A 14,675-nucleotide genomic window follows, 5' to 3' on the forward strand; every position below is an offset into this window, starting at 1 on the left:
TTTTTTAGAAGTCTGCTAGGGTTCTAAACTGCTAGCAGTGACACGCTCATACATAAAAGAAAATTGACTTGTTGACCATAAATGGTTTTCAAGCCAATGGGGAACTTTACCCTACCATCACAGGATCATATAAAAAACGGGTGAACAATTTCTAACCCATTACAGTTTATTATGTCAGATTTTAGTAGTAGTGCTTTTCTTCAAAATGAAAGGGTCGGAATATTTGGAACACAGAAAGGTTTTGAACTTTTTTCTTCTCAGTCAATATTTGCTGAGGATTTTTAGAATTATCTTGTCATCCAAGAAAATTACAAAGACTGGAATACGGGTCAAAGCTGTATTCAATTTATTTTTTTGGGGTACATTCTTGCGAGCCATGTAAGTTTTACTTTTTTCATTTTAATATTTATTTTGGTAATAAAATGCTTGATGAACTTGAACTTCATTTACAATAAAAGTGACCATATGGTGCTGGCTTAATTGATGTGGTAATATATATAAGTAGAGTGAGTGTAGATGTCAATGCACTTCCAAAATTCAATTATTGAGCACTAGCTAGTTCCATCTTTATCAACAACTGTTACCACATAATTAGATAATTGTTTTAATTTTCTGAATGCAATTAAGCTGAAAATTCACATCTCCCCACAAGAGTTTCGTTATTTTAATTTTAATTTTTTTTTCCAAATACATCTCTTCCCATTATAAACATCTTCTTCCCAGAGAGTTTTCCTTAATGTATCGTAGTGTTTGTTATAATGCTTATGTACTGGTTTGACTTTTAGGTACTTTGAGCCTTTTGGTACTTCTTTTCCATTCAACGAGAGACATTATGTTGGCACCGGGCTTGTAAAAGAAATACTACAGATTATATGATCAATTTAGGTTTTAGTTTTGACTTTGGAAATTTTGGGTTTTGGGTTTTGATTTATTCGTTATTTGATCAATTTTTATATATAGTTTTTAAAAAATTCTGAAATATATGTGTTTTTGTATGTATGTGTGTGTGCTACGGCTATTGCTGTCATTGTATTATCTTGCATTAGTCTGTTTGCCATGTTGGCTGATTGATTTTTGGATACAAAAGCAGAATTCAAGCTAGGGAATATATTTTTAGGGTTTAGGTGGTTTAAGTTTGTGAATTGTGTTTTTGACACGGTGGATATTTTCTTGTGGGGAAAAAGAGAAGGGGCCAAATCTTCTAGGGAATATACTTAAAAAAAAAAAAAAAAAATTGAATGCATTCTGATGAATTTTTCTTCTCATGTTCAAGAACAAAAACGATGCAAAGATTTTTTTAAGTTCTTGGCAAAAAAGATAAAATAGTGCAAGTGATATTTCTTTAATTGTTAAGACCAATGTTTGAGACCCCTTTTTATTTTTCCTCAGTAACTAGATAACATCAGGGAAAATTTGTTTGTGAACTCAGAACTGGTTATCTCAAATTAAAATGTCTTTCTGAATGTTCAGGTTTTTGTTTGAAAACTGATAAATCAGCTTGTTAGCATGAGCATAGAAGGATCTAGTGAATTTCAACGGTGGAATGTGAGAGATGTTGCAATGGGAAGGATAATAGATTTGGACCTTAATTATCCACCTCCTAATTTTGTGGATGATGAAGTTGTTATAATCTCACCAAGGAAATTTGCGGAAGTATGATATTTATCTTTACTATTGAATGTTATATGAAAAATGCTTAAAGTTGATTTTAATTTTCTGGTGCCAACTCGTTTTAGGCCACGAATAATTCACGACGAAATCCTTCTCGGAGAAGCCGTAGAGTCATAGAAGGTCTTTCTGAAGGTGCAGAATTCTATAGCAGGCTTTCAGGTTTATTAATGTTTTCCCTTCTGCATGTACTTCTTACATGATCCAAGCATCAAATTCGGACAGTTGCGCTACACTACTGATTAGTTCTTTACATTCTCATCGTCATGTTACTTGCAAGAGACCATAGCTTTGTAGGAGATTATGTGTCTCTGGAATGATATTTTTTCAATATATTTCTTGAGCTATGCTCCTCAGTTAAAATAACAGTTCACGTAGGTAGTTAATTGTTATTCTGTTTTGGTCGTGTTACCGAGATTCTCTGTTCAGTGTCTCTCTTGATTAGTCTAAAGTTTTTCATAGTTTAATTAAATACTTTAAGGTGAATTTTTTTCCTACCCATTTCTGCAATATTGAAGGTACAATGTAAGTTATGTCTTATTGAAGTGTTCTTGGTTGCACTTGACCTTATAATCTACTATCAACAGAATTGACAAATTTCCGTGCCTTTAGCCAACTTGGAGCTTCCAGCTGGGAGGTTTCGGTCAATGTTGATGTTCCCTAAGTTCTTATGATGCTATTTCCTTGCTTTAGTATATCCACTTCTCTTCTCACTTTATATAGAGTAGCACATTGGCACTTCTGTTGCATATATGATACAGCTACTAAATAACATCACTATGAACATACATATGTTTCATGTATAAAATAGCCAAAAAAAGAAGATTGAATTTGAACATCCTACTTTTCAACTGATTACATGTCAACCTTCAGTGGGGATGACACCTGATTTAATTTGAAGCTTCAAACAACTGCTTTTGAAGTTTAAATTACTTAAATGTTCATTTCTTCTCATTTCTTTTTTCTTTTTTACCTTTGCATAGTAGCGGCACATAGTTGCAGATCTCTGACATATTTGGTTAGATGCCAGATTTGTTGTTTGGTAATTTGTCTTTGAAAGACAAGAAAGTGATTATCGGACCCCTCCAACAGAATCTACTATCAACAGAATTGACTGTTAGCAATATTGGCTTCTTGTGTGATTGTCCTTTGTGGAACACAAAGACATGAAACACAAGACACCCCTTGTCTCATGGCACTTGTCTCATTCCTTGTTTTAGGGAATACTTTTCTTGAGCAATGTAATCCTTGTTTTAGGGAATGTTTCATGGAATGTCTTAGGGAATATTTCATGGAATGTTTTAGGGTTATTACATGTATATATGTTTTGATGTGTAATAGAATTAACATAAGTTGAAATCAGAAAATATGCATAGCTCCCAAATTCTCTACACTCTCCATTATCTCTACTGAACCTTCAATATCTCTTCCTAATTTGACATGGTATCAGAGCAGCGATCTTGCTGACTCTAGTCTCGAATCGTTGCTGCAATCATGGGAGAAAACGATTTCTTTCCCACTGAAAGTAGCACCACCGATCCGGCTACTCCTTATCAACCTACCTTCACAGAGTTTGCTACTCAAATGGCTGAGTTGATGAAGACACAAGCATCAACATCGACTACGACTCCGACTCCGACAATTACCTACGAAACCTCCTCTGTACAAATTGGCATTAAATTGGATGGCTCCAACTATGCCTTATGGTCTCAAGTTATTGAGATGTATGTTGCTGGCAAAGACAAGCTGGGATATCTCACGGGTGAGCTCCCAGCACCTCCTCAGACAGACTCTACATTCAACCGATGGCGGACAGAAAATGCAATTGTGAAAGGGTGGCTAATCAACTCCATGGAGCCAAGGTTGATTGGCAACTTCATTAGATTCCCGACGGCCAAAGGAGTATGGGATGCAATTGCCACAACTTACTTTGATGGCACTGACACCTCCCAGGTGTATGATCTTAAAAGGCGAATCTCCCGTATGCGACAAGGGGGAGGTTCGATTGAAACTTACTACAATGATCTCCAAGACTTATGGAGAGAAATCGATTTTCGTCGTCCAAATGAAATGAAGTGTGAGCTGGATATCAAGAAATACTATGATATCATCCAAGAAGATCGAGTTTATATTTTCTTGGATGGTTTGGATGACCGACTTGACAAAGCCCGAAGTGATGTGCTCCAAATGAGTCCATTCCCTACAGTAGAGCAAGCCTATGCTCATGTTCGACGAGAAGATATTCGACAAGCTGTGATGTTAGGAGCTCCAACACCAACCGGAGTAGGATTGTCAACAAAAGGAACATACCGACCCTCTCGCCCAACTTCAACCCCAGTTGCTGCTTCTCTCCAACTACAGACCACTACCAACAAGACGATTACTCCACCATCTTCTCGACCCAAGGCTCCCACAAATGGGAATGGTTGCACTCACTGCGGGAATCCAAAACACACTCGAGAAACCTGTTTTAAACTACATGGCTATCCAGAGTGGTGGGAGGGTCTCAAGGCTCGTAAACTTGCTACTGGAGGAACGGGTCGTGCTGCCCTTGTCACCATGGACTCTCCGGTAACATTAATTCCTCATGAAGAATCTACCTCAGCACCAGAAAAGAACTCTCCATCTTTTAGTGACTCAGGTAACTGTGGATATGTATTTCATACATCATATACAAGTGACTCCACATGTTGGATTATTGATTCAGGAGCCACAGATCATATGACGTTCGATCCAACTGATTTTCTAAGTACAACTACACCACAACGAACAAGTATTGCCAACGCAAATGGTGTTACTTCTCCCGTGGTCGGTGCTGGAACCATTGGCCTCTCTCCATCCCTTACTCTTCAAAATACTTTGCTTGTCCCATCGTTGTCTAATAAATTGATGTCTGTTGGCCAAGCTACTGAGCAACTAAATTGTTGTGTACTCATGTATCCCGATTTCTGTCTATTTCAGGATATTCTCACGAAGGAGATCATTGGTCGTGGTACTAAGAGAGGGGGGTTGTACTATGTGGATGATTTCAGTATGGGAAAGGCACATAGTGTGAAGCACTCATCGACTTGGAAGGATCGACAACTTTGGCTATGGCACCGACGTTTGGGGCATCCGTCTTTTGGCTATATGAGACATCTATTTCCAGATTTGTTTTCAAATTCCTGTACCACTGATTTCCAATGTGATACTTGTATCTTGGCCAAGAGCCACAGAGCCTCTTATCCATTAAGTACAAATAAAAGTGTTGCTCCATTTGCTTTGATACATTCTGATGTTTGGGGTCCTTCACCTATCTCCACAACTTCTGGCTTCCGATGGTTTATTACCTTTGTGGATGATTGTACCCGCATGACTTGGCTCTTCATGATGAAAAATAAAACTGATGTGTTCCCTATATTTCAGTCATTTCATAAGCAAATTGACACTCAATTCTCTACCAAGATTCAAGTCCTCCGTTCTGACAATGGAGGTGAATATATCAACCATGATTTTCAGACCTACTTCCAAATGCATGGCATCATTCATGAGACCACTTGTCCTCAAACTCCTCAACAGAATGGTGTTGCGGAAAGAAAAAATCGACACCTCCTTGAAACATCACGAGCTCTTTTGATTGGAGCTCATGTTCCTCGCCATCATTGGGATGATGCTATAGTCACTGCAGTCTACCTCATCAACCGAATGCCTTCCAAAGTTTTAGACTTCCGGACTCCATTACAAGCACTTGCCCAACATGGGCCCTTGCCCTCTGTTCAGATGCTTCCGCCCCGAGTCTTTGGTTGTGTGGCATTCGTACACCTCCATAAGAATCAACGTGGCAAGCTTGATCCATGTGCTATCAGATGTGTTTTTGTAGGCTATGCTGCCCATCAGAAGGGATATCGATGCTATCACCCCTCCAGTCGTCGTACATATGTCACTTTGGATGTCACTTTTATGGAATCGGAAATGTTTTTTCATGATCCGATGTCCAACTCTCCGCCTCACAGAGACATACAAAGAGAACCACTGGGCAAGGAGGCCCTGGAAATTCAAGAACTTGAAGATTGGAGCAAAACGGATCCCAAAAGTCCAGAAGAAAATGTAACCTGCCCAAAAGCGACCGGTCGCCAGGAGCCTAGCGACCGGTCGCATAGAAGTTCTGAAGGTGAAAATCGAATCTGTACAAAAACGACCGGTCGCTAGGAGCCCAGCGACCGGTCGCTTCCAAGCGCTGAAGCTGAGTTTCGAATCTGTCCAGAAACGACCGGTCGCCAGGAGCCCAGTGACCGGTCGCTTCCAAGCGCTGAAGCTGAAATTGGAACATGTACAAAAACGACCGGTCGCCAGGAGCCCAGCGACCGGTCGCTTCCAAGCGCTGAAGCTGAGTTTCGAATCTGTCCAGAAACGACCGGTCGCCAGGAGCCCATCGACCGGTCGCTTCCAAGCGCTGAAGCTGAAATTCGAATCTGTACAAAAACGACCGGTCGCCAGGAGCCCAGCGACCGGTCGCTCCACAGCAGAGAGCACAATATTTTTTCCTACTTCGCCGACGATAGTGATGAAGACCCCCCTCACATCTCAGTACCAGCTGATCAATCTCCTGAGAATACTCCTGAGGTACGTGATTCTACTACATCTAATGTTTTAGTTGATGAAACTGTTAGATATCAATTACCCAATAGACAGAACCGGGGAAAACCACCAATTCGGTATTCACCGGATAATGGCAAAGCATCGAAGTATCCAATTGCAAACTATGTTTCTGCTGAAAAATTATATGCACCTCTCCAAGGCTTTGTACACCAATTATCTGCAATTTATATTCCAACCAAAGTGAGTGAGGCATTGAAGGATCCAAAATGGGTTCACGCAATGAAGGAAGAGATGCATGCTCTGGAGAAAAATCACACATGGACACTGGAGAGTTTACCTCGGGGAAAAAGGACTGTCGGATGCAGATGGGTTTACACCTTGAAATACAATACTGATGGGTCAATTGAACGCTACAAAGCACGACTTGTGGCAAAGGGTTACACGCAAACATATGGTATTGACTATGAAGAAACCTTTGCCCCGGTTGCAAAACTTAACACTGTTCGAGTGCTATTGTCCCTTGCAACAAATTTTGATTGGCCTCTCCACCAATTTGATGTGAAGAATGCCTTTCTCCATGGAGAACTCACAGAAGAAGTCTACATGGATATCCCACCAGGATATGTTACATCTACTCCTGCTAATGTGGTGTGCAGATTACGGAAGGCATTATATGGATTGAAACAGTCTCCCCGGGCATGGTTTGGGCGTTTTACCTTGGCAATGAAGAATTATGGTTTTAAGCAGAGTAATCTAACCATACTCTGTTCTTAAAACACAAGGGAGGAAAGGTAACAGCTCTTATCATTTATGTTGATGATATGATTATTACTGGGAATGATAAGCAGGAAATTTCTCAACTCCAACAATGTTTAGCAAAGGAGTTTGAAATGAAAAATCTTGGTGGACTCAAGTACTTCTTGGGCATTGAAGTTGCTCGATCAAAGCAAGGCATTTTTCTCTCACAAAGGAAGTATGTTTTAGATTTATTGGCAGAAACGGGAATGTTGGATTGCAAACCTGTGGACACTCCAATCGTTCAGAATCACCGCCTTGGGGAATATCCCAATCAAGTACCCACTAACAAAGAAAGATATCAGAGATTGGTGGGACGACTGATCTACCTATCCCATACCCGACCCGACATTGCGTATGCTGTAAGTGTTGCTAGTCAGTTTATGCATTGTCCGAGTGAAGATCATATGGATGCGGTTCTTAGAATTCTTAAATATTTGAAGTCCGCACCGGGTAAAGGACTTATGTTCTCTAAGAATGGTCATCTAAATATCAGTGGCTATACAGATGCAGATTGGGCAGGGAATGTCACTGATAGACGATCAACATCAGGGTACTTCACATTTGTTGGTGGTAACTTGGTTACTTGGAGAAGCAAGAAACAGAATGTTGTTGCTTTGTCTAGTGCAGAAGCCGAATTCAGAGGCATGACCAAAGGAATTTGCGAACTCCTTTGGTTAAAGAAATTGCTTACAGAGATTGGATATGCACCTACATTAGGAATGCATCTACAGTGTGATAACAAGGCTTCAATATCCATTGCACACAATCCAGTCCAACATGATCGTACTAAACATGTTGAAGTGGATCGACACTTCATTAAAGAAAAACTTGACAATAAAGAAATTCAGCTTTCGTTTGTCAGGTCCGAAGACCAGCTGGCCGATATTTTGACAAAAGCAGTTTCTAGCCGGGTATTCCACAACTCACTGGTCAAGTTGGGCATTGGTGATATCTATGCACCAACTTGAGGGGGAATGTTAGCAATATTGGCTTCTTGTGTGATTGTCCTTTGTGGAACACAAAGACATGAAACACAAGACACCCCTTGTCTCATGGCACTTGTCTCATTCCTTGTTTTAGGGAATACTTTTCTTGAGCAATGTAATCCTTGTTTTAGGGAATGTTTCATGGAATGTCTTAGGGAATGTTTCATGGAATGTTTTAGGGTTATTACATGTATATATGTTTTGATGTGTAATAGAATTAACATAAGTTGAAATCAGAAAATATGCATAGCTCCCAAATTCTCTACACTCTCCATTATCTCTACTCAACCTTCAATATCTCTTCCTAATTTGACATTGACAAATTTCCGTGCCTTTAGCCAACTTGGAGCTTCCAGCTGGGAGGTTTCGGTCAATGTTGATGTTCGTAACAAACCAGAGGATACTGTTCGTAACAAACCAGAGTATATTGTAAGAATCTTCCCTAAGTTCTTATGATGCTATTTCCTTGCTTTAGTATATCCACTTCTCTTCTCACTTTATATAGAGTAGCACATTGGCACTTATGTTGCATATATGATACAGCTACTAAATAACATCACTATGAACATACATATGTTTCATGTATAAAATAGCCAAAAAAAGAAGATTGAATTTGAACATCCTACTTTTCAACTGATTACATGTCAACCTTCAGTGGGGATGACACCTGATTTAACTTGAAGTTCAAACAACTGCTTTTGAAGTTTAAATTACTTAAATGTTCATTTCTTCTCATTTCTTTTTTCTTTTTTACCTTTGCATAGTAGCGGCACATAGTTGCAGATCTCTGACATATTTGGTTAGATGCCAGATTTGTTGTTTGGTAATTTGTCTTTGAAAGACAAGAAAGTGATTATCGGACCCCTCCAAATTATTTTGAAGAACTTATCTAGCACTTCTTTTAACAGCTCATGTTGAATTTATGAGTAGTATGCATGAAACTGTTAATTACGTATATCTAACCGGCAGATTGGTGCAAATTTCTGGAACTAAGCTTGGAAGTTTCTGATGGCAGGCAACTAATGTTCCCGTGCCTCCAGTTGTGCCCCAGAGTGAGTTCCTGCCAGAGGCACCTGGTTTCACTTGTGCAATCTGCATAGGCCAGTTGATTGAAGAAACATCGACAAAGTGTGGTCACATCTTCTGCAAGAAGTGCATTGAGAAAGCCATAGCTACTCAACACAAATGCCCTACCTGCAGGCATAAACTTAGAAAGCGAGATATCCTCAGGATCTACCTTCCAAACAGCAGTTAAATGGATTATGTACCTCCTAGTGGCGAAGTTCTAGAGGTGTTGTAACTGTGTTCTTGTTTTTCTCAGTTTTCTTATTTGGTATAAAATTAATGATAAAAAATGCTTTTATTTTCCTTTATTTTTTAGTGAACTAGAAAAAGCAATAATTTAGGTATTGTTTCAAAGTTGTGAACTCATCTTTTGCTTATTTGGTAGAAAATGCAATCGATGAAGATTTTGACTGCATGAAACTCTCTCTCTCTCTCTCTCTCTCTCTCTCTCTCTCTCTATATATATATATATATATATATATCTCTCTCTCTATACATATTTGTTCCAACTTATGAACTGCTCTTTTTCTTATTTGGTTGAAAATTCAGTAAATGAAGATTTTGAATTATCAAACTAGAAGCTTTTTCTGCATATTTGTTCATTCACTAGATCCAAGTGTTGTATATGAAGGAAGGTGACCATCAATCCTAGTTTAGTCTGATGCATATTATTGTCACTTTATGCAGGAAACGAAGCAGGTCATTAAACTGATAAGCTCCTAGGAAAGGTGTGAATTCTTAGGCATTGTGAGTTGATACGGCACACTGATTCAGCTGCCCTTTCTTAGGGTAATTCCTCTGGCTGTTCAACTGTCGAGATCCTAGGCTTCCAGTGAAGAGAACATTGGTTTATCAAGTCTCTACAGTTACAGTTATTGAACTTTCTTTTAAAACTTGCATGGACTAGTTCAGTTGTTTTCCTCTCGGAGGGTCTTGTTTTGAGACTGACTTTTGAAATTAGGCTTCTTAGATCTTGTTATCATTAGCTTCCTGACACAGTTTGGAGTTACAGGCAGAATAGTTGAGAAGGCTGAGACGAGTAGTCTTCCAACATTTTTAGACAATGTAATAATTGTGTTAATAATCGTTAATATATATTCGGAATAAGGTACTGCATACCTTGCGGAAGATTCCAAGTGAAAAACCGCTTGCAATTACTAGCCCACCGTGATGCTTCCACGTCACGAACACGCCAACAAGATTCTACACGTTCTTCGTCTCCAAGGTCGTTGGATTGGCTATGAAAGTTACTCCATTGATTCCACGTACCCAAGACCAAGGCTCTTGGTGAATTGCCTAAAGGAGAGTGTTTAGGGAGATATGAGGTTTCTCTCTTTGTGGGTGTAAAACTCACTACAACTCTTTGATATGCACTCACACTTCTTGTCTCACACACACCAACTTAGAGAGTATGCACTAATGCTTCTCATCATCTCTTCACTTGCACACACTCCATCTATTTATAGGAGTTGTTTTAGCTCATCTCAAGAGAGCATAAAACATACACTAGTGCTTAAGTTGGTAGTGCCTTAAAACAAGGTTTAGTGCCTTAAAACAAGGATTAGTGTAGTGCCATAAAACAAGGCTAAGTGCCTTAATTTGTGTAGTGCCATAAAACAAGGCTAAGTGCCTTAATTTGTGTAGTGCCATAAAACAAGGATTAGTGCATAATCATTGTTTTATTACATCTCCCACTCACCCACATAGGGTGTGATGACATTGTTTTATTACATCTCCCACTCACCCACATAGGGTGTGATAACCTCATAATCATCTTAAACCTCTTCTATACACTCTTCTTCTCATACAGGAAATGGGTCGTGCGACCTTGCAAGAAAAAACGTACAGCTACAAGAGCACATTTTATTAAGTCATCACCAAACTAATAAAAGTGCATCATTTGAAATCATCTCGTACATACCCCAGACTTATTCAGACTACACCAGTATCAGCACTCTTAACCCCTCATAAAAGCAGTGCTTCACCCCAAATATGTTTTGTACTCATGACACGTCAACAACAAATATGACATAGACGCTGGCCAGCTATGAGTCACAAAAACATGGTGTATTGTCGAACAGCCTTCCTTAAGCGCTTATATCAATCCAACTAGACTTAACTGCTTTCTTAGACATGCCCCTTGAGACCTTATAATTGATCCTAGGAAAACAAGCTAAAGTAGCAACATCAAGCATCCTCTTCATGACATAGGCTAAAGTCAACTAAGGGTACATTTTTAGGATCTTAATTAATGATCCAAGTGGCTCACATAGTGATGAAGCAGGGATTCATTCATCGCTCCCACTGTCGATCGCAACTAGCACATACAGTATAAAATGTATGCTATGACGTATTCTCATAAAATGAGCATGTCACTTGTCCAAGAATTGGACATACGTCATACGAATCTTAGTCTAGACATTACACAAATGTCTAACTTGAGTTCTAGTCTCAGTCACCCTCTCGGTGCCTGTCTGGAATCTCACATTCGGCTCAATACAGGCTTCATAGATTTTATGGCAATTTTCTATGATCGACCTCTTTCCTTTTTCAAGGTCTCATCTTAGCTCCAACTAAGGCGACATTTAGAGAAGTGTTTTATCTTGCTGCCTACTTGGGCGCAGATATACATATATGTCATAATATGTTGTCTAAGCTTTTTAGAACATAACACAAATGTCTCATCTTGCTCGCTATCTCAGCGCCAAGGTGAATCTCCCATGTGAGTGGGCTGACTCAAGCCTGGTGACAAATCTTTGTGCAAAAACCATATCAATCATTCTAGAACAAGTACCATGGAAAAAACGATTAACATTGCATTAATAATAAAGTCAATTACAAAATAGGTATATTAAAACCTTCGTAGTCCCATACTCCTAATATGAGAAAGGAACACATCTCTAGCAATGGGTTTAGTGAGAGGATCAGCAACCATATTGCCACTTGAGATATGCTTTAATATAACTTCTCCTTGTGCTACGCTCTGTCTGATATAGTGATATCTGACATCTATGTGTTTGGATTTTCCATGGTATTTTGGATCCTTTACATATGCCAAAGCAGATGTACTATCTGAGTAAACAAGTACTGCCTCACAAGTTTTGGCTGTATAGTTTAGTCGTTGCAAGAATCTTCTTAACCAAACAGCTTCCTGAACTGCTGCTGAGCAAGCAACATATTCCGACTCCATTGTGGATAGGGCTATGCAAGACTGTTTCTTGCTACACCAAGAGATAGCTCCACCTCCAAGTATAAAAGCATAACCAGAGGTGGATTTGCGTTCATCTCTGTCATTGGCCCAATCTGCATCGCTGTAACCTCTAAGTCTCAAATCGCCACCATGGTAGCATAAGACAAGATCAGCGGTACCTTGCAGATATCGAAAAATTCTCTTTACTGCTTTCCAATGAGCAGGTCCAGGATTACTTTGATAACGGCTCACCATACCAACTGCATGACAGATGTCTGGCCGTGTACACAACATAGCGTACATTAGACTTCCTATCGCAGATGCATAAGGAACTTTGGTCATTTGGTTTCTTTCCTCATCATTTTTAGGACATTGGTCAAGGGTTAGGACACATCCTTTTTCCATTGGTGTGTCTATGGGTTTGGAGTGATGCATACGAAAACGTTCAAGTATCTTCTTAATGTAAGTCTCTTGAGACAAACCAAGAAGTCCTTTTGAACGGTCTCTTATGATTTTCACTCCTAGCACATAATTTGCTTCACCCATGTCCTTCATTTCAAACTTTGCGGACAACCACTTCTTAGTGGCGACAATGGAATCCATGTCATTTCCTGCTATGAGAATGTCATCAACATACAATGAAAGAATCTGAACATCTTCCTTGGATCGTTTTAGATACACACAGTGGTCTTCTTCAACCATCTCAAAACCAAAGGAGATGATTGAGGTATGAAATCTAATGTTCCACTGTCTAGACGCTTGTTTGAGGCCATAAATAGAACGTTTGAGACGGCAAACTTTGCGCTCTTGTCCTTTGACCTCAAAACCCATTGGTTGATCCATATAGATCTCTTCGTCTAGATCTCCATTGAGAAATGCAGTCTTAACATCCATTTGAAAAAGGTTCAAATCCTTTTGTGCGACAATAGCGAGGATTAGGCGAATAGATGCAAATCTCACCACAGGGGAGAAAGTATCATCATAGTCTATACCCTCTCTTTGAGTATAGCCTTTCGCCACAAGACGTGCCTTGTATTTGTCAATTGAACCGTCCGCTTTGCGTTTGATTTTCAAGACCCATTTGTTTCCAACGGTCTTGCGCCCAGGCGGAAGGTCAACTAACTCCCAGACCTTGTTTTTGTCCATTGAGCTTATCTCATCTTGCATAGCAGTCATCCACTCTTTACTAGCTAAAGATGATAGCGCTTCCTTATAAGAAGCAGGCTCTTCTTCATCTATTGGAGTACACAAGAAAGTTTCCCCTTCAATTTCAAAAAATCGACGGGGAATATTTCCTCGTTTGCTCTTGCGCACCATTAAATCTTGAGTTTCTAGTGGTGTACCATCCTTTGGTATACTCCCACTAGGTTGCAGATCATTGTCACTTTCTTTAGCGATTACTGGATTAGGAGTCAATTCCCCATCCTCGCTTAAAGATTGTGAAATATCTTCACTTCCTTCCAACTCATGGAGGTCAAGATTCTTTTGGGCATCACCAATGCTAGGAAAATCATTCTCTATGAAATTCACATTTCGGGAATCTATTTCAGTCATTCCTCCATCAGCATGTTCACCATACATCACATAGCCTTTCGAGGGCTCGCAATACCTTATGAAGATATGTTTTTTACCTCGAGGGCCAAGCTTTCCATGCTTGTGGAAAGTATTATGAACAAAACCAGCTGATCCCCAAGGGCGCAAATGCCCCAAATTGGGCTTTTCGCCTTTCCATAATTCATAAGGGGTTGAAGTGACTGATTGGGAAGGCACTCGGTTAAGAATGTAGGCAGCAGTTAATATTGCATCTCCCCAAAACGAAATTGGGAGATTAGCTTGCGCCATCATAGACCTAACCATGTCTAATAAAGTTCTATTCCTTCTCTCCGCAACACCATTTTGTTGCGGTGTATAAGGAACAGTAAGTTGTCTGCGTATCCCCTTATTTTCACATAGTTCTTTAAACTGTTCAGATAAGTACTCGCGTCCGCGGTCTGTGCGAAGAGCCTTTAAACTCTTCTCTGTCTGATTCTCAACCTCAGCTATAAAACGCTTGAAACAATCCAAGGCTTCATAGCGGTGAGCGATCAGATAGACATAACCATATCGCGTGTAATCATCAATAAATGTGAGAAAATAAGAGGCGCCATGACGTGCCTTCACACTCATAGGTCCACAAATGTCCGAGTGAACTAACTCTAGCGGTTGAGTAGCTCTCTTAGCCTTACCAAAAGGCTTTCTTATAGCTTTACCAGCCAGACAACATTCACATATAGGTAGGTCAACTTTAGCGAGTGAGCCTAAAAGACCTTCTCTAGCTAACCTTGTCATCCTATCACGTCCTATATGTCCTAGTCTAGCATGCCAAGTTGCAGAATCAACATGTACATCAG

The 14,675-nt window shown here is 39.8% G+C and overlaps 1 protein-coding gene across 1 annotated transcript; it reads left to right on the forward strand.

Moving 5' to 3' along the window:
* The first annotated feature begins 1,506 nt into the window (after nt 1–1,506).
* Nucleotides 1,507–9,874, forward strand: LOC148297382 (uncharacterized). Its single transcript, XM_088255316.1, has 6 exons — nt 1,507–1,653; nt 1,737–1,803; nt 2,256–2,305; nt 8,394–8,435; nt 9,046–9,321; nt 9,783–9,874. Exons 1-5 carry the CDS (start codon nt 1,507–1,509, stop codon nt 9,283–9,285), a joined length of 546 nt encoding a protein of 181 aa, XP_088111442.1. The 3' UTR covers nt 9,286–9,321; nt 9,783–9,874.
* Nucleotides 9,875–14,675: the final 4,801 nt, after the last annotated feature.

This window comes from Prunus avium, chromosome 1, assembly GCF_965620075.1.
Source record: "Prunus avium chromosome 1, drPruAviu1.hap1.1, whole genome shotgun sequence".
Classification (NCBI taxonomy): Eukaryota; Viridiplantae; Streptophyta; class Magnoliopsida; order Rosales; family Rosaceae; genus Prunus; species Prunus avium.